Genomic DNA, 24967 nt, shown 5'->3' with positions numbered 1-24967 from the left:
CTTATCCCCTTGTTTTCTTCTGATGGTATGAAGCACTTCTTGCATTATCACAATGTTGTCTGTAATTGCCTTCCCGAGACAAAACTCGATTGAGTGTTTGAGATCAAATTCGGCATAATGGGTTTGAGGCGATTAACAATAACTTTCGTTATTATTTTATACGCCACATTACATAATCCAATTGGCTGGAATTGTGAGGCAAGTTCCGGTTTTTCTAGCTTGGGAATTAGAGTAAAAAATGTAGCATTAAGATCCTCCGGCATTCCTTTTCCCTCTAGGATCGGGATTATTGTATCATAGACCGTTTTTGAAATCAAGTCCCAATTTTTTGGTAAAAAAGGGCTTGAAACCCATCGGGTCCTAGGGCTTTGAGAGATGCCATATCCTTCACTACCTCATCTATTTCCACCTTTGAGTAGGATTGAGTGAGTTTGTTCCAGTTAGCGTTGAGAAGCTCGGGAAAAACATCACGAGGTACATCAAATAATTGCGGTTCACCCTCCTCTGCAGATAAAGTTGTAAAGTATCCAACTATATGATCTTTAATTGCTTCCTTTTCTTGAATCCATTCACCATTGCTTCCTTCAATTTGCTGGATACTATTCTTCCATCTCCTTACAATCGTACTTAGGTGGAAGAACGTCGTATTCCTATCTCCATCCTTAAGCCAGTAAACACGCGATTTTTGATACCATAAAGTCTCTTCCCTGTTTAGCACTTCATCAAGTTCTCGACGGAGCTTATACTCTAATTTCATCAATCCTCTGTCTTGTCGAGTAGCCAAAGCTTTTTGAATTCCACCAATTCTTGCTACAAGGGTTCGCTTTTGCTTGAAAATATTGCCAAAAGTGTCTCGATTCCAAGTTTGCAAATCATTAGAGAGCTTAGATAAAGCAGGCATCAAAGAATTATTTTTATCCCATTTTCTAATACAAAATCAGAAAAATTTTCATGAGACATCCAAGCTGCTTGGAATCTGAATGGTCTATGAATTGATTGCAAAGGAACAAAACCATTAGGAGAAATAAAAATAGGACAGTGGTCAGAGTGAATAGCCGTGAGGTGTTTCATAGCTGCTTTCTCAAAACGTACTACCCACTCATTATTACACAGTGCACGATCAAGTCTGCTGCCACTCTGTCTTGTTTCAGGGGATCGGCCTCTAGCTCAAGTGTGAGCTGCACCAGAGAACTCCAATTCTAAAAGATCCATATCCTCAATCCACCCATTAAATAAAGCTGATCTTCGATCCGTTTCCTTGCATGAGGTATTTCGTTCCGAGGGGAATCGGGTGTCATTAAAGTCCCCTGCAATAAGCCACGGCTTGTCATGTTGTGCAGCAAAAGTACGCAATTCTTCCCATAATTCTCTTCTCTTCATTGGGTCTGGACTGGCATAGACAGCAGAAAAATACCAAGGAAGGGCCCCAACTCGAGTTATCTCCATTGAAATGTGTTGATTGTGTTGAGATATCAGGTTAACCGTGACCACATTGGTGTGCCAATACACCCAAATACCTCCACTAAACCCCACCCACGCACATGACCATCATAGCCAATAATATTAGCTATTTTTTCAGCTTGCTCTCCTCCCATATGTGTTTCCACCAAAGTTAAGACATTGGGTTATGAGTACGGGTCAAATCCTTCAAGGAGTTTATGAAATTTCTACTCCCTGCACCTTGCACATTCCATACCATACATGTGATTGGTAAAGTATCCGAAGCTAAATTTGGAATGATATCTTCCATAGAAACAGGTATGGTTGGAAGGGTAGAAACATAGGCTTGGATAATGAGTCTCAACAAACGCTGAAACTCCATGGGAATTTTCATGGTTGCCGCCACCAGTTCCTTGGGAATCGAGGTTGGTGGTAGGTATGAGTCCACTTCCGTCTCCAGTACATGTGACATGGGATTTGTGATCAGCATGTACGGTTGTTCCATTTCGTGCCCAATGAAGAGTGATTTCTCCGGGGGGATGTTCAGAGTGATCGAGTAAGGTGCTAGAGACATGGTCAATTAAATTTTCTTCCTCCTCACTAACTTGTGTTGTCCTCTCGATAGCTTGGTTCAACTTCACAGGGCTTGTTTCTAGCTCAGGGATTGCTTGGGTATTAGCCTGCTGGGTAGCTTCGAATGAGAAAGGGAAATTCTCTTTTCCTTGTCTCACAAGGGCTTTAGTTTTAGGAAAAGAATCACTTGTGTTGACTTCAATTTCCTTAAGGGGACTTGGATTATTTTTTGCAGAGGATGGCTTGGTCTTTTCCTGGTAACCTTTAGTCACAGTCTTCTTAGGAATAGATTTCGATGGCTTTGGATTGATATTTTTTGCTATAAAATCGGAAAAAATTATCTTTTATCAAATTAATTTGTGAGCTATCCCCTAGATTAATAGATGGAAATTTAATTTAAATCCATCCTTATCTTGAGAATTAGGAATAATATCCTCCCTTTCCTTATTTTGTTCCCCATCTTGCTCCATAATTTCCATCTCTTCAATATCCAAGGCCGCAAATTGTGAACCAATCCCTTAATTCTTGCTAGCTATTATATTCTGAATATTCTTTCCTTTGTCTAACCGTGGTTGAGCTGCACCCGGGACTGACTTCTCATGACCTTTCGGACCACTTTGACCAGCTTGGTTAGTACCCTCAGATCCCTTTGGACTCCTCTTGCGAACAGGTTTTTTGACAAGCATCCAAGAGCCAAAATCCTCAACTTCTTCAGCTTTTGATTTAGATTATGCAACGGGTTGTTGTGAACAACCATTGCATCAGGCTGATTTACTTCATTCACTAGCTTATAGTCATCTTCAATGTGGCCTAATCTGCCACATTTAAAATAGACCACCTTAATGCCCTCATACTGTATGCGCCAAATCCTTCCCTTAAGCCAGAATTTAGACAACAATGGTTTCAAAAGATCAATCTCCACACTCAATCTTGTAAACTGACCTCTTTCAGCTTGAGCCGTAGTCTTATCAACTCGAAGAACTTTGCCTACTTTTGAACCAATTTTGTTAAGAAAATTGATGTCAAAATATTCAACAGGGAGGTTGGGGATACGAACCCACGCAGTAAGCACCTTGATTGGAGAGTCATCCGGAACAAAGTTTGGAATCCATTTTCGAATAGTCAAATAGTTATCATCCAGCATCCAGGGACCTTGTGTGAGGACATAATTGTAATCAGCATGATTTGTAAACCTCGCAATATAGTAATTGCATCCAATATCAGTCAAAGAGAATTCCCCTTTTATATTCCATTTTTTCTTTAATCTCCTCATTAACCCCATATAGCCAAGTTTGCCACTAAAGAGCTTAATTATCAGAGACTGCATCCATGGTTGCCTGAGTCTTCTCTTCTCTTCTTTTGAAAGCTGAATAACAGGACACCTTTCATCATTAAGCACCTCTTCTGGGATTGCTTCATCATCTGAAACATCATCAACATCACTGTCAAGAAGCTGCACCTCATCATCAAAGGGTCTAGGGTGTTGTTGTCCTCCCCCTTTGAGCATGTCACGGAAAGACTTGGGGATTCCGTTAGGAGATTGTCCCATACCCTCTCTGTTTCCATTAGCTATTCCAGGATCATTAGAAACAACAGTTGCTCCAGCATCCATCATTTCTTCATCCCCATGGGAATTAACATTCAGATGATTAATTTTTCGTTTAGGTTTTTTCTTAGATCGATTGAGTTGATCTTGTTCTTCAATCGATTGAGAATTTGGAATTTTTTTCGCTTAGGGTTTTGTTAGAGAGCATTTTTTTTTCTTTTATTTAGCAGTCAATTGTAATTATAGTCATTATAATTATAGTCATTAATAAATAAATAAATCCCATTTTTTACACTATTTATAAACCCCGTTAAAAAATTAGATATTATTATACCCTATTTTGACTAGCTTTGACAATTTTTAGTTAAAGAAAAATAAATTCATGTGGGGTCTCGTTAAAAATATCTCAAATTATACTTTTATTATATTATCATATGTTTACATATTAATAATTAAATATTTAAACATTTGAAATATTAAGTTAGCCTTATATATAACCTTATTAAAATTTAGGGGTCATTTGGTTAAGGGTATTCATAAAAGCGCAGGGGAGCAACTGTCCAACTGCCTTTATTCCCTATGATGTTGTTTTTAGGCCTATTTTCCCATTTTCTTTACCCTCTACATTCTTGAAAGTCTTCCAATTCCCTACCTCCACTAGGTTTTTTCATTATCACCACTCTTTTACCCTAACCCTACTTTCGAACGACCCATCCACCTCCCCCAGCCATCGTCGCACCTACCCCTGCCCTTCTCGAACTACCTTGTCCTAGCCGCTAGGGTTTTGGGGGTGGAGGGAGGAACGGTTGGGGGTTTTCGGGGGTGGGGGAGGTTTTCTTTAGGGTTCTTCAAGGGGAAGGAAAAGAGGAATTGGTAAGGAGATGGAGGGGCGACGCGATAAGAGTGGGAGAGGTGTAGTGGGGTGGCTATGTGGTTTGATTTTCACGATGATCGGAGAAAAAGGGAAAGAGAAGTGAATTGGAGGTTGTATGGTGGTGGTTGTGATTCCTTTTCTTGTAGTAAACAAACAACATTGTAAATCAAAGGGAATTGCATTATTCTATTCTTCTCCTTTTTCGTTGTTTAAGTCATTCCCTTTCCACTAGTCATTCCCTCTCTTCTCTCTTTGAAACTCTAGCCTTCATTGTTGAATCATAGAGAGGCTTCCATCAGGTTTTGCCGGTGAAAAACCCCAATCTTTGTTTCTCGTGTGCTTTTCCCTTTACCTTTTCTTTTTGTTTATAATAGCTCTTCCTCTTAATTTTATGAGGAACTTTCTCCCTCGAAAGATAAGGTTGAGTGAGGGATAACTCCTAAAGAAAAAGAAAAGCAGAAAAAACTTTACGAACTGAAATAAGGTATTTTATTAAAAACGACCGCATCACAAGACTTTTCACTTCGTTCAATAATCAATGACGTGAAAGTTATTCATCACTAGGTTTGATTTTTGGGGAGACACAATTAGGTGTCACTTTGACTGAGTTTGGAGAAACATAAGTTTCGAGAACAAAAGTCAAAGTATTGATAGGGATGGACACTACTACAAAAATAGGCAAAGCAATTTGTCATAAAAGACCTGTTGGTTGATACAACAGGTCTCTTTGATATAAGAGACCTAACATTAGAGATATCAGGTCTCTTATATGTCAAAAAGTTTATCAAGAGATAGAGAGAATGAAATAAGAGACTTGTTGTTCATCAAAACAGGTCTCTTATGTTTGTATGGGCCCACCATCTCGTAAGTCTTAAACCGACCCTCGCCTTTCCACCATACATTCTTTCACCTCCTGTTTCTCTTTCCTTTTCTCACCTAAATTAAACCGCCTAATTTCTTATCTTCATTAATTCGTTCGTTAGCTTTTCTCTGTCTCTTCCTTTTCACTTTGTTCCTCCATTAACGCTATGCATGAAGCACCAAGGTCGATCTAGTCATTGTCGGAGTCAAGAAGCCCTATCACTTCCAACCCACAATCGTCACTTTTCATCAGATCTGGAACTCAATCGCAATTCAAGAGGGTGCTTTCTCCCTCCTAGTCGTCATTGCCCTTCAAGAGGTCGCTTCAGGAAAAGAAGCGTATACGAGATTCAAATTCATCTCCGGCAAATCTCACTGGCCACCATGACGATGCTCCTTTCGGCTTATTTCCGTAATCTACGAAACCCTAATTCAAAATCTCCCAATTTTATCAATAATAAGTGACCTATTTTCTACAAATCAATTCAGAGGTAATACTATTAACAAATAATCTACAATTGAATTTTGGTACTTGTATCTCATGTTCATGGTGACGATTTTATCTCATGTTCATAGTGTCGATTTTATCTCATGTTCATCATGTTCATGGTGTCGATTTTTGCATCATAACTTCGATTTTATGATTATTACCACCTTTTTTTTTAATATAATCGTTTAATAAAGGATTTGTGTATGGTTTATAATATATTGGATTTAAAAAAATTATTGAATAGTTACCACTTTTAATTTGGGTAAGAGACAAATATTGTTTGCAAATACAAATTATTCCTTTTCCCCCCCATTTCAGTAGTTGTTGACTGTTGTATCTAGGAATCCATCCCATAAATTTGCAGGTGTATGTTTCACTTTGAAATATGGTAGTGTTGCAAAGGTACTCTTTGCGATTTTCTTACATGAGCTAATTAAATTTCTTCAGAGACTTGGTTATTTTTTTGTTGTTGTAGACACTCATTTGTGTCTCCCCAAAACCAAACCCAGTGATGAATACCTTTCGCGTTATACCATAATCAAATGAAGTGAAAGTGTGAAAAGTCTAGTGTTGCGGTTAGTTTTTATTAAAATCCTCCTTTTTGTTTTTTGAAAACCAACTCTATTTTATAAAAATATCCAATTTAGTTTAGTTTGGTCCATGATAAGGGTCCAATAATACTTTAGTTGGATAGGGCTCGAAAAAAGCTTTCCAACGATATATTATAAGCCCAAATCCGATGAATAATAAGGAACTTATGGCCAAAATACTAAACTGGGCCCGGTTAAATTCTTACATACGACCCAATGATCTAGGGGAGGGCCTATTATTATTCCTAAAGCTAGTAGGATTGATTGTAGTCTTCTAGAATCATCTAGAAGGTTCTTTTTATATCCTAGTAGGATTAGGATTGATAATTATGTATACGAGTTTTACTTGGAATAAAGAAACGTTTCATATGAAATAAGATTTTAGCCTTCGTACGGACTTTATGACTCAATTTTACTGACAAGGGGACTCCGTACTAAAGCGCGTTGAAAACCACTTTCTTCGCCTCGCGACAAAGCCTGTTGCCTAGTGACGAAGCTTGTCCTTGGCGACGAAGTGGAGTTTTATTCCTCTTCAAATTATGACTATTTTCTATCGGATTCTGGACTATTTTCTTATAAATAGGGTCCTCGGACCTCCGTTTTGAATCATTTACAATCTACAATCACCAAATTCTCTCTCTTCTCTCTCGAGTAATATAGCTTTCTTTCTCCCTCTAGCTTTTCTAAACTAGCTTTTACAAACACCATACCGCATACACAAATTCTAGACTCACCTAGCCAAGTTCGAAGTTGCCTTCGCCCTAGATGTGAAAGGTTGATAATTTATGAGGGTTTGGTCCCAAATCTAGTCTAAACTTTTTAACTCTTTCATTCAATTAATTTATTTAAATCTTTGATTTAATATTTTATTGAAGTTTACTAATGCGTGTATTTTGTTATTAGAAAGAGGTACGAAGCTTCAAAGTAAGTAATTAGCTTACTCCCTATTTATTTCAATGTAGAAAGCATGTTTAGATTTGTTTAATTCCTAGTAGCATGTTAGGATATTTTTATTGCTTTATAGAATTATGTTTAGGGTGCCTTTAATTCTTTCTAATAGCATGCTAGTACCATGGTTAGGTTTAAAGCTTTGATCTTTAATATTTAGTGATATGCTAGGATTTGTTATTAATCATGTTAGTATCGTGCCTAGGATCTTGCCATTATTATTATTATGCCTAATTATGATTAATATTATTATGTTGCTTGATATGCTATATTATTGTTATTGCTTGATCACGCCTTTTATGCATGTTTAAAGGGAATTTGTACTTGAAATCACGCTTAATAAGATAATTAATAATTTGGTTTAGGCTAATATGATTTTAATTTAAGTGATCGCCAATAATAGATTTATTTGTGCATTAATATTCAACCAATATAGATTAAATAGGTTTAAGGTTAATATAATGATTGCATGTTAGTCAAAAAGCACACATGAATACGAGTAGAATAAAGTAGAGGCCTATTTTATAGGGCGGGTTAGATCTCTTTTAGATTGGATTCATACCCTCATCCTCGAACCTTGATTGGTTCTAGACCTATTGGAGTTGACGATCTCATAGATCGTTAAGGGGTGTAACCTTCACCTCGTGAACGGTTTACAAGTTCCTAAAACTTGTTGGCAACTCTTTTGCTCTCTTTTCCTTCCCTTTGGACGCTACCATACATTAGTGTATGATCACAGTAGGTTCAAGTTTGGGGTAATGCTTGAAATATTCCCTACAGTTTTTTGGCTACTCCACTGGGGAGGATTTCTATTTTAATTCCTAAAATTTATTTTAGCAATGATTTAGAATGAGCGGATGAGACTTGAAAAGTTCTAAGTACTTCATGTGCGTAATTTTGATTAATATTATTGTCATATGCATTATAAAAAAGGTCCTCATTGGATAGACCATCCAAAATGAGTCAAAAACATAGGATATTTACACGTAGGAAATTTGAAAAATATCTTTAACAACTAGAAACGAAATAATACTGCGAAAACTAGAAAATTCTAAGAACACAGATACCTGCGCATGTAGGAACTAGCGTCTAGAAAACAGAGCCCGTTGCCTGTAAAGTAGTTCTGTCACCTGGCGACGATATTTCGTCGTCTGGAGACAGGGTTACTTTTGTGGCGACAGTCTTTGTAGTCTGGCACCATGTTCTTCCAATATCGAGACAGAATTCTGCCTTCTTGTTTTGACTAGTTTTAGCATTGTTGGCTCGATTCTACTTCCTGATTGATTTTTTCTCTGTTTTTTTGAAACCCATATGTGTTCTACATATGGCCATAACCCTCTGGGGGTTCACACTCCATCTACCCAATCGAACGCTCCTGACAACGACGGGTACATTCGAGTTTGTGAATCCACCAAACCGTGGAAGCTAAGCAAGTTTAACTTGCGGGGTCCCATCCAAACGCGCCAACCCTTCCAAAGGTAAGGCTTCTGCGCGATGCATCTGGACTCATAACTATGGACCCTCTTTGATTAACCAATATCCTTGAACTTTAGAGAACTAGAGTCATGGTTAGGTAGCAAACTCATTGCATCATATTGTGACTACTTGACTATTTGTGCACTCTTTGCTTGTGCATAACCTATAGGTGTTCGTGCTAACCGTTTGTTTGACTTGTGATTAAGTCTAAATAAACTAATTAATGACTAAAAGGGCTTTGTATGATTAATTAATAATTAATTTGACTAATTAAAGGCTAATAAAGCAATCAAACTGACTTAGTACGACTTTAGGCATGTCCCTTTAGTGTAAAAATACTGGAAATAGTCCCAGATTAATGTTCCAGCAATGGCGCAGAAGTTCGGGCTGTTGCGACAAAAGCTGTTGTGCGTCACCTGGCGACGATATTTCGTTGTCTGGCGCTGCACTTCAGTTTGTGGCAACGGTTCTGTTGCTTTAGCGACAGTTCAGATTTTTGCCCGAGTCATCACGACAAGTCTAATTAAACAGTTTGCTAATTAGTTCCACCAATTTGTTAATGGCTTTAGCCATATTTAGTCCTTAATTGTGATTAAGCACTTAGTCCCATGGTCATACACAAGAGTCAAAGCATGTCACTCGCATTCACTAATAAAGAACACACTTATTATGTATGTTACACTTTGACCATGTCTAGAGAGTCTTGTATGCGCGTGCTTCCCGTCATTTTTTTAGGGGGGTAAGTCGGATATTAATCCTCCAATTAAACCACTTGTTTGAACCCATTCCCAAAAATATGCACCCTATTTTTGCTTTTTTTTTTGTTTTGTTAAACCAATAAAGTCAAAGTCAATTTGAGTCAAGTCATTAAAACAAAAATGGTTTAATTTACAGAGCGTGGTCAAGAAAGGAAGGGCGTCTAATCAAGGACAACACTTTCGTTCAAGTTCTACTTTTTGACAAACCAATCGGTCGAAAAAGGAAAGCTAAGAAGATAATGGTAAGTCAAGAAGAAGTCAATGAGCTCAAGAAGGAGATGGCTAACATGACTGAACAACTATTAAAGGCTTTGACTCTTCAAATCAATGACCATGTGAAAGAGAAACAAATGGAGCTCATGTAAGATAGCTTGAGCAAAATATCCAATGACTATAGATTCTAGGGCATTAGTTCGCAAGGGGTCGGGTCTCGGTGGACAAGGAACTTCTTCCGGAGAAGTTCAATGCCAACGACATCCCAAAGTTCAAGGCAATGGACAACCCTTACTTCCACTTAAGAGCTTTTGAGACAATAATGAATATTAAGGGGATAGATAAGAAAGTCTTTCATTCTTTGTTTTCTTTATCTTTAGAAACCGTTTGTCAACAATGGTTCTTTTCTCTTGACAAAGAGAAAACCTCTACCTGGGAATCAATTATAAACGCTTTCATTGATAGGTACAAGTGTAATATTCAAGTTGAAACTGACCATAGGGAACTTGAAATTCTTAAACAAAAGAGAATGAAGGCTTTACTTCTTTCTTTAATAAGTGGAGGGAAACTTCCGCTAGAATGATTGAGGTGCCTAGTGAGAAAGAATCTGTAAGGATGTTCATTAAGAACCTCCAAGACAAATACTCTAAGCATCTTAAGTATCAAAATAACTTGCACACTTTTAAGGCCGTCTATGACATTGGAATTAACATTGAAGACGACCTAGATAAACAAAAGGCTGCTAATAACAACTCCAACAGTGGTTGGAAAGGAAAGAAGAAAATCCTTCTTCTTCCAAAACCACCCACTCAAACAATGTTAGCACCTTTAATCTGAATGGAGTTCTTGATATGAATAACTAAGGACAAAAGAAACCATTTAAGAGGAACTTTACTCCTATTGGTATGAGTTATGACACCACATTTGACCGTTTACATGTAAAAGGTCTTATAACTCCCATTGGACCGTTTGGGGATCCACCTGTCAAAAAGAGGACGGCTAACTGGAATCCCAACGCACATTGCAAGTATCACCAAGGTAGGGGCCATCTCACGGAAAACTGTTGGAAGCTTAAGGAAGCTATCTTAGACTTGATCGATAATAATAAACTCCTGTTGCCCCCTGCGAGCAAGAAGCCAAGCATCAACAATGCACCACTTTCTAATTCTTTGGCTATTCTGAAGAGGAAAACCATGTTGACCCCTCGACTCTCATTAAACCAGTCGAAGATATTCACGCCATTGAAGAAGAGAAGGAAATCTTTTTCGATGCCATGAGTGAGTTCCCTCCCGGACAAGATCCCGCAACTAGGGAAGAAGTATGAATCCTCATACAATCAATGAGGGAAGGCATAGACTTGTTACGCGAAGCTCTCGAATTCGCAAAGAAATAAGAAAAGATGGTTCAAAGTAAGCATGACAACAATAAAGTTCCACCCATGGAGAGGAAGCCATTTTCCGTCCAAGTAATTAATACCCCCAAAAAGAGTAATAGGCCATACACTCCAATTGGGACTTCTTATGCAAACATGTTCAAAATGCTCTCCGAGAGTGGTAAAATTCAACCTCTCGAACAAAGACCATTTGAATCGTTAAAGAGGACAGATAGGTACTACTGTCCATATCATCAATCAGGGGGACATACCATAGAGCATTGCTTTAAATTTAAGGATCTAATCTAAAAACTAATTGATAATAAGAAACTAGTCCAAATTCCACGAGAACAAGATGCTACTATCAATGGAGTTTGGGACAGTGATGAGGAGGACGTTGACAAGGGAATAATCGCGTCGTCAAATGACTACACCTAGATCAAATACAATTTATACAACCTAAACAAACCTAATACGAGTATAAGGCAAGCATAGGGGTCGAACCACAGAGAACGGTTAAACACCACCAAATGTTATCGACAATTAAGCTAGTTCGGAATAGGAGATAAGTAAACTAAAGTCTAAAAATGCTAAAACAAGAAATAAAACATTAAGGGAAATGGTTTAGGTATAGCATTCACTTGAACATAAACTAAAGCATAGAAGTTGAATTAATTATGAACTAAACATGCTCAAATATCGAATTAAAGGATCCAATCTAGCCGCCTTCCGAGGTCAATTGGCTTCTCCTAACATAGCCTCTATGTTTCCACATTAGAACCATATACTAGGAGGTACTATTAAATAACAATCGATAATAATGAACCTTAACTAAGTCAACTTTCGTTCCTTGTTAGCAAAGATTCACTCTCAATCAACTAACAACATGCATTTTGCAAGTAGATTAAAGAATATCAAGCATATAAAGACTTTAATCACAAATAAATCAACTCTAAGCCTAGAACATGCTCAAGATCCAACTACACCACAACCATCCCCTTAATGGGGAAATTACTCACTAATCATGATAATAACAAGATTAATTAACAAATAACCAAGAATCAACATGATTAACAAGTAATACCAAAAACTAAAGCAATAATAAAAATAAAGCAATAAAAATAGAGGAGAGAGAGTTAGAGATTCTCATTGATTGAAGATGTAAATCAATAGAAAAGATGATCAATTTCTTCTTCAAAATCCAAGTTCAACAATGGTGAAACCCTCACTTTCTCTCTCTAAACTACCCTAATCCTAAGCTAACCCTAGAGAGAGAAGCTCTCCTAAAACTAATTAGAGAGTATGATGAAATTATTGGTGATTGAAAAGTTCCCCTAATTACCCTAGAAAATGGGTATAAATACTAAGCTAAAAAAAAAATAAGAAAAATAAATAAAGAAAATAAAAAGAAAAATAAAAGAGAAAGGAATAAGAAAAGGAAAAGGAAAATAAAAAGAACAAAGAAAATAAAAGAAAAAGAAATAAAATAAACCCACAATTCTCCCAAAAACATCAGACCCTCATCCCCCTTCATTTCGTGGCTACTCTGCTTCCATCATCAGACATCACGCATCTTTAGCCACCCTCACCACCGTTCATCAACATCATCATCATCTAGCATCACCGAATTCTCAGCCTTTGGATTAATGGAAGGAATCGCAGCCGCTCAAATTCATTAATCCGTACAATCTCACACGCGAAACTCGGAGCGGCCGCTCATACTCATCGGAGCGTCCGCTCTGATCTTTTGCCTCAAATTGGTGAAATTGAACCAAGAATGGAGCGGTCGCTTCAAAGGAGTGAGCGTCCGCTCTGAAGGGTATTGCAAATTGAATGATTGGAGGAGCGAAATGCGATTTGTTGGCTGCTACTGTTGCGGTTCTTGGTGAGTGAGAACGGTGGCGCAGCTGGTGAATTGTGGTTGGTGGTGGCTGGGAATTGCAGGGAAGAGGTGCTGGCTGCTCTGATTTTGGTGGTGTTGCTGTGCGCGAAGGGTGGACGGAGGAGGTTAATTGGTGTGGGTTTTGGTGGTTTGCGTGAGGTTGCAGTTGGTGGCTGCTGTAATTGGTTGCGCTGATAGGTGTAGCTGCAGTGGGCTAAAATTGCTGTGGGTTGTTAGGGTGGCAGCAGGTGCGGGGGTGCTGTTGTTGCGGTTTGTGGGGGCTGCTTGGAAAACAGGGGAAGAGCAGGGGAGTTTGGTGCTGAGGTTATTGTTGGTGTTGTGTTCGTTGCTGTTGCTGTTGTTGGTGGTTGTGGGGTTGCGTGTTGGTGTGAGAATGGGGGGATAACTGGTGGTGCTGCTGGTGTTTTGGTGTGGTGGAGGATAAGGTGAAGCGTGGGGTGTAGGATAAGGGGCAGCAGGAAGTAGCAGGGTAGCAATTGAAAAGCCTTGAGTTGGACCTTGAACTCGAGCCTACACACAAACAAACCCGAGGATAAAAGTGTGAAACCGAGACAAATAAAATAAAATAAATAAAAAGGAAATAAATAAAATAAAATAGAAAAAGAGAAGTAACACTAAACTAATAAAAATAAATAAAAGTAAAAATAGAAATGAGAGAAATAATAAAACTAAACCTAATAAAGACATAAAACTATACAAGTAAATAAAATAAACTTAAAACTAATTAAAACTATGAAAGTAACAAAGGAAAGGAACGAAATAAAATAAAACGAAAGCAAATAAAATACGAAAATAAACTAATTCTAATAAAATAAAGAAAATAAACTAAAACACTCCAAAATCACCAAAATAAACTAGAAACTTTATTAAAGAGAAAACAAGAGAATAAAAGGAAAATAAGGGAAAATAAACACGAAAATAACCTAAACACTACCCCTAGGAGTGACATAAATATCACTTATCAGACGTCTATCTCAAGGATATGGAAGAACCTCCACTTTCGGTAATATATCTAGTAGGTGACATTTGGGATGAAGAAGATTCACCCATAGACGTCCTCACAAGGGAGAATGCAACCTCCCATTACTACACAACCTATTCCTACTACTCAACAAATTCCCATACCAATTATAGAAGACAATGAACGTATGGAAACTTCTACATCCCGAGAGCATAGAACTGCGGTCATGGATGCTTTAGCTAAGGTAGGAATAGATTCAGACACCACTCCTGAAGGGGTTAGCTAGCTTTCTAATGAGTGATCTTCCAAGTCCTATCAACATGATCACCTTTTCCGACAAGGATCTACCGCTGGAAGGTGACAAACACAACAAAGCTCTAAGCCTCACAGTAATTTGCAAGAGAATGAATGTCCTAATGACTCTTATAGATCATGGATCGGCAATCAATGTTTGCCCACATAGAACTGCGAGGATGTTGGGAACAAGGGATGAAGATTTATCTCCATCAACGCAAGGAATAAGAGTGTACGACAACTCTTGTCACCAAGCCTTGGGAACAATCATTATGAATGTAATGGCAGAAGTAATAGAACATGCCACTACTTTCCAAGTAATGAATATTAAGGCTTCTTTCAACCTATTGTTGGGACGCCCTTGGCTTCATGATCTTAAGGCCGTCCCTTCATCCCTTCACCAACAAGTAAATGCCATAGTTGGAGGAATTTCGATCACAATCGATGCTTCACCCATGAGAATCAAAGCGGTAGAAAATCCAATAATTAATGTGGAGCACGATGAGAATGATGAAGATTTGTGGGGCTTTAATGAAGAGGTCTCCTTAATCGAGGAAGATGAGAGGACCCCTCTTTGCTATGACCTCCACTCCAACATGATAACAAATTCCATCCTTAGAAAACAAAGACACTTTCCTGGAATGCCTCTCGGAAAGAAGAAAGAGATAGCAAAACATAGGGAATACCTGGCCCCCCCTAAATTAGATACTTTCGGACTTGGCTTCGAACCGACTCTCGAATATCTAAAGCGAGCCTAGGAAAAATCCAAGGCGTGTAGGAATGTTCGCACACATAAGAAAGCAATCCCAATGGATCAATATCCTCTTACTCTAAACGGACAGTTCATAAGAGAGGGAGAGGATTATCCATGTTATGAATTTCCAGAACCCTTTGTTGTAAATGGCATAAGACAACTTGGGTTCGAAATCTTTCTAGATTGCTACTTTCTAGATGAGATCCCAAATCCTATCCATAAGGAGAAAGCACCCCCATGCTTCGATTTTTATGTTATGAGACTCCTCTTTGGGCGTGAGAAGAATGAGCCAAAGTATATAGATAATAACTCTTCACTCATTCAAACAGTTCTACAAAGAGAAAACTTGATCCTTCGAAGCTCATCACTCCAGCAGAGGGTTTAGTGCAAGGATGGCGCAAGACTGTGAAAATAACTACCGCAAGTGGAAGGAAGATCTCCATAACGACATGACAAGGGCCAATATTCGAAGAGTCATCTGAGTCAGAGTCTTCCCCTATCGAGTCTTCTAAGTCTTTAGCTGTAGCACCTCCTCCCTCTAATTCTCCTATTTTAGCAACTATTCCTAGGATAGTTAGTAGTCAAGTCCCAGCGGACATTTCCTTATTTGATGTAATGATTTCCGAATTCAATAATATGTCTTCTTCTCCTTATTCCTCGTGTTTTTCTACAACCCAAGATGACGAGCATTGCTTAACTAACAATAAAAATGACAAAGAAATCATCAAAGCAATGGAAACACTTGAAAATAAAACACCAGTAATTGAGGACACTGAATCGGTTGACACCTCAAAAGATCCAACCATTAAATGAGAAGTTAAAATCGGACTCACACTTAATAAAGATGAAAGAACCGATTTAATCAATCTACTTAAAGAATTTATCGATGTATTCGCTTGATCATATGAAGATATGTCAGGTATTAATAGAGAAATAGCTCAACACGCTATGCCACTAATTCCAGGAATTAATTAAATACTACTAAAAGCGAATCTAAAGACACACTTGTCAATATATTATTAAATAATTTCCCGCCAAAAGTACCTTCTAAAAAAATTATTGTTATGTAAGGAAAAAATAAATTATATCTAAATTATGACATAATTTGTTTTATATAAAATATAAATCTTTTCCTAAAAGATTAAACTATCCATTATAAATTTATAATTATTACATGTATTTTAAATATTTTCTCTTACATGCTTTTATTTTTAGTATACTCTATAGTTTTTAATACTCAAGTCATTAAATCAAAAATTTATAATATAATTATCAAAAATATTTAACAACCGTGCATTGCACGGGATTTAACCTAGTGAAACCTATAAAACAAAAGTTGCGTCGGATGAAACCCGACGTAGCTCTTAAAATAAAAGAAGAAGTTCAAAAACAAATAAATGCAGGTTTTATCAGGGTATCCAAATACCCCGAATGGGTCGCAAATGTGGTCCCAGTTCCAAAGAAGGATGGAAGGGTTTGAATGTGTTTCAACTATCGAGATCTAAATAAGGCAAGTCCAAAGGATGACTTCCCTTTACCACACATCGATATCTTGGTAGATAATACAACAAATTACGCGCTTCTCTCATTTATGGATGGATATGCAGGGTACAACCAGATTCTTATGGCGTACAAACACATGGAGAAAACAACATTTATAACACCTTGGGGTACAAACTGTTACACGGTAATGCCATTCGAGTTAAAAAACGCGGGTGCCACTTACCAACAGCAGCAACTGCCTTAGTCCATGACATGATGCACAAAGAAGTTGAAGTCTATGTGGATGACATGATTGTGAAATCTAAAGATCGCTCTGGACATCAAGTAGCCTTAAGAAAATTCTTCGAGAGGCTAAAGAAATACAACATGAGGTTGAACCCATCCAAGTGTGCTTTAAGGGTCACCTCAGGCAAACTCTTGGGATATGTCACAAGCTCTAGAGGAATAGAGATAGACCTAACCAATATCAAAACAATCATTTCAATGCCACCGCCCAAAACCGAGAAACAAATTTGAGGATTTATTGGCCGGTTGCAATACATAAGTAGGTTCATATATCCAAGCTAACAACAATATGTAAACCAATATTCAAGAAACTCAAGAAATATGTGCCAGTAATATGGGACGATGAGTTTCAAAAAGCCTTTTAGAAGATCAAAGCCTATCTCGCTAATCCTCCCATATTAGCCCAGCACTTCCAGGACTCCCTCTTAGATTGTACTTAACAGTCACCAAAGAGACAATGGGAGCTATGCTCGCGCAAGAAGTAAAAGGAAAAGAGAATGTCATCTACTACTTGAGTAAGAAGATGCTCGAATATGAAGTACGCTACACACCACTTGAAAAGTTATGCCTCGCATTAGTGTGAGCCACAACCAAGCTAAGACATTACATGCTCGGTCATACAGTCTTTCCAATGATAAGTCACACGCCCCGAGAAGATTTCTAGAACAAAAGTTATGGTCATTTTAATTCGAGCCTTGTAGCCTGCGACCATACCCCGCGCCCAATCGAGGCTCCGTAGCTACTGCCAGACCACAGCCAAGCCTGCGGCCGTAGGATATGGCGAGTGCACGAGCAGCCCAAGAAGCCCACGAGGCTTCGTCGCTACACATCCTTTACTCATCCCTCGATTCCGTCAATCTTATTCGTGACACGTCATCGTCTATGGTCTAATATATAGTATTACAACTTATTTTTTTTTTATTTTCTTATTTCTTTTCTTTATTTATCTTTATATTAGTTTTAGGATAACTTGAATACCCCAAAGGATTTTATTTTTCCCTTATGCCTTTTTATACTTTTTTTTTTAGGTTTGTTTTAGTATTCTCTCTAGCCCTAATTTTTCATAAACAACTCCATGGATTCCTCCATGGATTTGTCGAATTTGTTGCTTTATGTTATAAAGGTAATTTTATTTCTTTATTTTGATTATGCTTTCTTTATTAGTTAGATTTATTTTTAATTATTTATTTCATACTTGAGTAATTTATTTCTAGGGTTTTGTTTATATAATGAATCTTGATTGATGTTCTTGATATTTGATTATTGATTTCTCTAATTGATAGTGTTTCATTGTTAATCTTGCAACCTGATCAATTGTTTAATTAATTATTGTTAATAAGAGTTTGAATCGAAAGATCTTACTTTTAGAGGCTTACCTACAATTGGCAATTTTATTTATGTTAGCGACCGAACTACATATGTTGAATTGAGAGCGTTAAGACCCGATTGTAGGCTTAGCAATTGCTCTATATCATTGATTTTTTGATTTGTTATTGATATTTGATAGATTAAGAGCTATAAACATGGTGAACCATAACCCTAGGTCTTTTTATTGATTTTTATTCTTATTTCAATTTAGACTATCTTTTTATCCCAATTTCATGACTTGTTTAGTTTCACCAAATTCTTAGAAGTTAGATTGAATACTATCTCCTTGTGGATTCGACATTATTTACCCTACTACATTGTTAGTTGGTTTTGTTAAGAAATTATTTTTGACAGGTGTATGACCCTATTAGGAGGGATAGGAAGGGACAGTGGTGATTGGGAGGGAGGTCAAAAGGAAGGTGGGGTATTTGGCTGAAGTCAAAGGATTAAAAAAAAAAAATTACTTGTTTACTAGGTGATTGATCACTTGGGCCTAATAAAAGAAAAAACCCCCTAATTTTCGGATTATTCTTGCACAATCCAAATGTATTAAATCGACCAAAGCTGAGATTATTAAAAACAACTTTTTTTTTAAAAAAAAAAAATACATACTACTCATAAGTACATACTACTCATAAATTGCCCAAAAGAAAAAATAATCCTAATACTCAGTAAAGATAAAGAATTCTTTTAAAAAAATTGATTAATAACAATCATAAAGTAAATTAAAATGAATTAATTTTTTTTAAGGAATTAAAATGAATAAATTTGCATAAAAAGTTGTACGATCAAAATGTGTCTACAAAATAAGGATGGAGGGTATATGAATATATCCTAATGATACTTCCCTAAATGTTTAATTTTATATATATATATATATATATATATATATAATACCTCATAGTCTCTACATTTCTTTCATTTTTTTTATAAAGTCTAGTACATTAATAAACTTAATGTCTTTCATTTGTATACAAATTAAATTCAAGTATTCTTATGTAACACCACCTAGTTCCTCTCTACGAAATTAGCAGAATAATACGTTTAAAATATTGTAGAGAGAAGCTTGGGCATATTACTGCCACGTGATTACGTAAAACTACTCTAAAAACTGCTAAACTTACTAAAATTGGCAGCGAAATATATTGAGTTTATTAGTAACTAAAAATCAACCATTGTTATTGAGTACAAATACTAATAAAAATACTTGAAACTTAAACTATGTGAATCAACCTGTAATATGAATGCGCATATGGACGAGTGCTTACCAAATGTGGAAATTGGGGCAAATTAAACTAAACCAAACCAAATCAGCAAATACAAGTTTATCTGCCAGATAAACAAAATTTTGTTAAGATGGTGGCATTTCTGTAAATATATTGAAAAGGCGTGGTCATTTGTTTTTGGTGAGGTGTCCAAATAGTGTTTGCAACTTGCTTTTACTGTTTGGTGAGGAAATTACACATGTACCCCTCAACTAGCACATGAAAAGACGCATGTACCCATCCACTGGTACTTGAAAAGACACTTATAAATTAATTGGGCACAGCTCAAACCAAATCACATGTGGTCTTCCATTTTTAATTTTTTTTTAATTACATTATCTTTCTTAACTCTTTCATTAAATACTTTATCCTCATCTCCCCTCTTTCAATTCAACCTTTTTCTTTAATTTTAGTCCCTCCGCCGTCTTTTTTTCAAGCTTCATGATAAGTCTATTATATATATATATTTATTCCCCGTCCCATGGTCATATTTGTGCTTATTTGAGCTCTACAGAGCTATTTTTATTACTAATATACGTTTTCTAGTGTTTTTGTAGAGTTGGTATTATTTTGTAGGAATTTGCAGATTTATGACGATTCCCGAGCTTATTAAGCCACTATAAAGACATTGGAGTCGGATCATATTTTATGGCCAAATATTATTTGCCCAAGATTAAGCTAATTAAGTTTAGTTCGGTGATTAAGGGCTCGATTAAACACGAAGGTCCAAGTTACTACCATGAGTTCAAACAAGTATGACGGAGCAAATTTATCATAATGAATGAACTAGTGATAGGCCCAAGTAAAAGATGGACCAGGCCCAATTCCAAGACAAGTTGTTGGGCGTGAGAGAAGCGGGCCCGATCGGGCGATCTTGTTCACATCCACTGACTTTCTTCGTATTTTGAGTGGGATATAAACCCGTATATTGGAGGAACCAGGGGGAGTTTTTTTTGGTTTGATAAAAAAATTCTTTTAGCTTAGTTTGAGGAGCAGCTTTTCATTAGTACTCTTTTCAGTAGTTTTCACATCTTTAATAGTTCTTAGTTTCTTGAATTAAGTAGGGGTTGACTTTAGTTTAATGTTTTTACGTAATTAGTTCTTAGTTCTCATAATTGAGCTTTCTTGATTCAGTTTTCTTCCGTCTTTATTTATTCTTGATTTTGCAGTTTCATTACTTATAGTTATATTCTTGTCTCTTTGTTTTGACTACAGTTTAGTTTGATTGCTCTCGTATTAGTTTGTTATTATTGTTTCTTAATCATGCTTACTTTAATTGTTTTGTTTAATATAGATTAATTATGCACGAGTAGTTTAATTTTTAGGGTTGTGGGGATCCATGAATAATATGAAGGGGTAATTTATTACTGTTAATCGTCAATGCTTGATATTAATTTCCTATTGATTGATTTAATATTATGCAATTAGATTAGCGCTGGTTTAATTGTATGAGTTACGCAATATTGATTCGAGATTCGAGAGATGAGAATTAATATTAAGGCCTAGTTTCAATAGGCAGTTTAATTTATAAATGGTTAGGTCGAGATTCGAGAGATGAGATTTAATACCGGTAAATTAACTCTGTGATTGTAATACGTAGCGAAAGCCCTTTATGATCTGATTAATTGATACATTGATGATTCATTATTATGTTTTACCCTGGAGTATTATTTATTGGTGAACCTATGCCCTAGGTCCTTTATTCATTGATTTTCCCCTACTTTTATTTCTCCCTATTCATATTCTTCGTAGTATAGTCCTTTAAACAACAACTCTTGGTTACTTTAATAATTTAGACTATATTAATTAATTAGGAGTAAAAAGACTAGTTTCCCTGTGGATTCGACCCTACTTCCCTATCTGCATAAGCTAGTGGACTTAGGTAATCATTTTTTATTAGGTGATACGACTTTAGCCTGTCACTTCATTTCGAATTTAAGTACCAAAATTATAATTTCTTTAGTCATGTTTTTAGTTAAACATTACACCCATAATGATATATTGGTATTTCCTTACTCATCTTTCAATGCAATTTTCTATGAACAACACGTGCATTGCACAAGCTAAGAGGCTAGTTTCATAATCTAGCCACCTATGTGTATCTTGATCCTTGGTTTTCAAATCAACACTATCAAACTTCAACTAGAATCACAAAGAACTATCTACAACTAATTATAACCTTAATTAATAAAATCAAGGTATTAAGGTCATCAAATAAATGAAACAAAACACTACTGACAAATTAAAACCCTAATTACATGTATTGTGCATGAATTATTAGAAACTTCTTTGATTATTTTCAAAATCATACTTTGAATTTTTTTGAATTATGTTGTTCGGGATTCCCTTATTGATGTTTGCTATTGATTTGGGATTTCAACGAAAAAGGAGGTTGACATTGGGTTGTCTGGAGGGAACGATGGGGCCCTTAGACGGTTAGACATGCAGATGTGTTACTTTATTCCTGGGATCGTGGTCATGTAAACACCTACTTTTGGCCTCTTGTCCCGAAAAGGAAGTGCGATGATGTTACAAAAACCCGTTCTTCATGCTAGATCAAAGTTAAAGTGTTTATGGACTACGAAAAGCATTATGAAGTAAGTTAAAACCCATATTTGAGACCAAGTTATCTTAGATCCTTGTCCAATTACTAATTAGGCCTAAAACGTGTTTATACATGTTTTATCTTGATTAATAACGGGCCCAAAAGCGTTAAATGCAATGATTGGATCCAATGGAACCTACATTGTTGATAACCGAGCCAAATAGATAAACCAACTATAAAATTTCCGTGCAAGGCCTATACAGATGGATAGCTCTTTCAAAGAGCTTTCCTACGGTATATTATAAGCCCAATTCCGAGCCAAAACGAAGAAGTTATGATCAAAACACTAAACCGGGCTCAAAACCGACACCCTTTCACTCCAACAGCCATAACTTTTGATCCATAACAGATTTTAACTTAATTCTAACGGCATTGTAAATTAGACATCCAGATCTTTCCAATGATATCTCACACACCTAAGTCCAACTTTGCAATCAAAAGTTATGGAAGTTTTAAAAACGTGTTTTCGTAAAAGGCAAACCGCAAACCAACTAACGCAACTCAATCAGTTGCGCGCGCCACCTGACGGCGCGGCTCTAAAACCCTAAATCGAGATTCCTACACCTATGAAAAGGGGTCTTCGCACAGCTCTAAAGACACAGAAAAATCAGCATTAAAAACCCTAAAATTCTGAAATCCCTAATCTCTTAAACCCTCTTACCATCATACTACTTTTCTTCTCTCTTCCCAAATACTTTTTAACCGTAATTGAATCCATTGAAGTCCTTGGAGGTACAAAGAAGAAAGAAGGTCCATAAACATCTAAGACGGAGATCTAAGCATACATAGAAGAACGGTTAGTTTCCTGAGCACTTAGATAAATCACTTTTCTTTTATTGTTTAAATAACTTTAATTGATTAATTAGTGTTGTTTGATCACTTTAAACAAACTTTTAATTAATTAATTCACATAGTACTCTTTTGTTAATCAAGACTAGAATTTGAATAATTAATTGTTGTTTTATCACTTAAGACAAGGCGAATATTGTTTATTTTCTTGTTCTTTTCACGAATTTGATTAAATAAGAATAACGACTTTTGCAATGTAATTTCTACATGAATAATGCGTGTAAATAAAATCAACTAACTTAGTTTTTAGGTATCACGTTGCATATATTGTTTGGTGATGAAATTGTGCAAAAGGAGGAGCTAGTAGAGGCCGCACTAGGGCTAAGATCGTGATTCCCCTCTAAAGGGAACGTTATCTTGGTACCATCGCTCCCGAACTCATTTCTGGTTTCTAGACCAATTTGGGCATGGGTAAACTTATGATTCATGCTAAATATCCCTTGAACTCTACTTGGGAGAAAGGCATGAACGAGGTTTATGGGGTTTCCTAAAACTCATTGGCGACTCCTACTTGTTCCTTAGAAAAAACCGTGTATGATAGAATCATTTCTAATTCAAGGTCTCCCAAACAGTCATGAATTCAAATCCTAATACAGTAAATACGCCCTAACAAGTGTAAAGTCCTAGGCTTTAAAGGGTCATGGGCATCTAAGGAGAAGGATCCCCTACGATGGGAACACCCTCCTTACAGGTCGCGATTTATGTGTTGACTTGACAGGGTCTTCTTCTTTGACGCAGTTTGGGCTATTTGACTTTGTTCTTGAACAGGTTGTGGCTAATGGGGGTCATCAGAAGCGGGTCAAGTATGAATTTAGTTGTCAGGCGATTGGTTTTGGTTTCATTCCCTTCTCCTTTTCTTCACTTAGGGAACTAGAGTAGGAGGCTGTTGCATTGCTGAAACGGGTTCAGAAATTCTCGATGATGCAAGACATTGGGGCTCTTGCTCCTGCTCATATATTTACTAGGGTAGGATTTTCTATAGCTAGTGGAGTGGGGCTCAGATTGTATCTCGGCTTCCTACTAATTTTTTGTAAGTTGTATTACTTTGTCTGTTTTTATATAATAATAATAATAATAATAATAATAATAAGAAGAAGAAGAAGAAGAAGAAGAAGACAAGCAAAAAAAAGAGAAGGGTGCTCGGCACACTGCGGGCGGCAACAGTTGCTGGTGGTGGTCGAAGGTGGCCGGTAGTGGTGGTGGTGAGTTGCCAAAAAAGAGGGAGGTTAGGATAGAAAAATCCGAGGGAGAAAGAGAGTGATGAAAATGTGAGTTGTGTGTAATGAATTTTGGTAGAAGGGTATTTGTAGTTGTAGAATTGCGAGAACTATGATAAGGTTTTTTTTTTTAACAAGAATAAAAGGATTTCATTAATGAACACATAGCCAAACGACACTTACAAAAAAATCCTAGGAAAATTAGAATTCTTACACAAGTAAAAATCACCATAGGACTAGATACATCGCAGATTTGATCAATGATCGCCTTAATAAAAAACTTCATCCGAAGCAATAAATTATGTGAATTAGCACTAATTCGGCTTGAGATCCACTAATGAATAGTTTTTTGAGTGAAATTACCCATATGGTCTTCTAGATACTTCTGAAGATTATGAAACCCTTAATCTTTAATCTTTGGCAGACAAATAAATTTTATTTTTTTTACTCTAACAGAATAACCTTCATCTCAAAGGTGGGATCCATTTATTGAACGCAACTAAAAAGTTTTTTGGGTCTTACCCTTGGTAAGCACCGATGGAAGCCCTTACAAAGCTTCACAAAAGAGATCAGAAGAAAGTAGATAAAAGAGAAAGAGAGAAAAGGAGAAGAGTGAAGGAAAACCTTCAAAAAATTAGAAATAATCTAGCAATGGAAGCTAGAAAAACTCTCCAAGGGAGAAACTCTAGAGGGAACCAGCATCACCCTTCCAAGGAGAAAGCCTAGAGAGACAAATGAATTATGATAAGTTAATGCAAGAAGAAGTATGAAAATTATTAGCTTAAGAAAGTACTAGGATTGCAAAATAAATATTGTGGCAAG

At 36.6% G+C, this 24967-nt stretch overlaps 1 protein-coding gene across 1 annotated transcript; it reads right to left on the bottom strand.

Moving 5' to 3' along the window:
* Positions 1 to 313: 313 nt before the first annotated feature.
* On the bottom strand, positions 314 to 3628 carry LOC145606982 (uncharacterized). The gene is made up of 3 exons (XM_081662786.1): positions 2581 to 3628; positions 1681 to 2332; positions 314 to 926 (listed from the first exon to the last, which is right to left on the bottom strand). Exons 1-3 carry the CDS (start codon positions 3626 to 3628, stop codon positions 314 to 316), a joined length of 2313 nt encoding a protein of 770 aa, XP_081518912.1.
* Positions 3629 to 24967: the final 21339 nt, after the last annotated feature.

Source organism: Chenopodium album, chromosome 23 (genome assembly GCF_948465745.1).
Source record: "Chenopodium album chromosome 23, dcCheAlbu1.1, whole genome shotgun sequence".
Taxonomy (NCBI): Eukaryota; Viridiplantae; Streptophyta; class Magnoliopsida; order Caryophyllales; family Amaranthaceae; genus Chenopodium; species Chenopodium album.
Note: the sequence above shows the minus strand (reverse complement) of the source record. Positions and strands in the feature narration are given on the sequence as shown.

Coding starts and splice junctions, on each gene's coding strand:
- LOC145606982 (XM_081662786.1), bottom strand. CDS start 3,628: ATGATGGATGCTGGAGCAACTGTTGTTTCTAATGATCCTGGAATAGCT. Junction 2,333..2,580: donor CCGGGTGCAGCTCAACCACG/GTTAGACAAAGG, acceptor CCGATTTTATAG/CAAAAAATATCAATCCAAAG. Junction 927..1,680: donor TATGGTATGGAATGTGCAAG/GTGCAGGGAGTA, acceptor ATTTTGTATTAG/AAAATGGGATAAAAATAATT.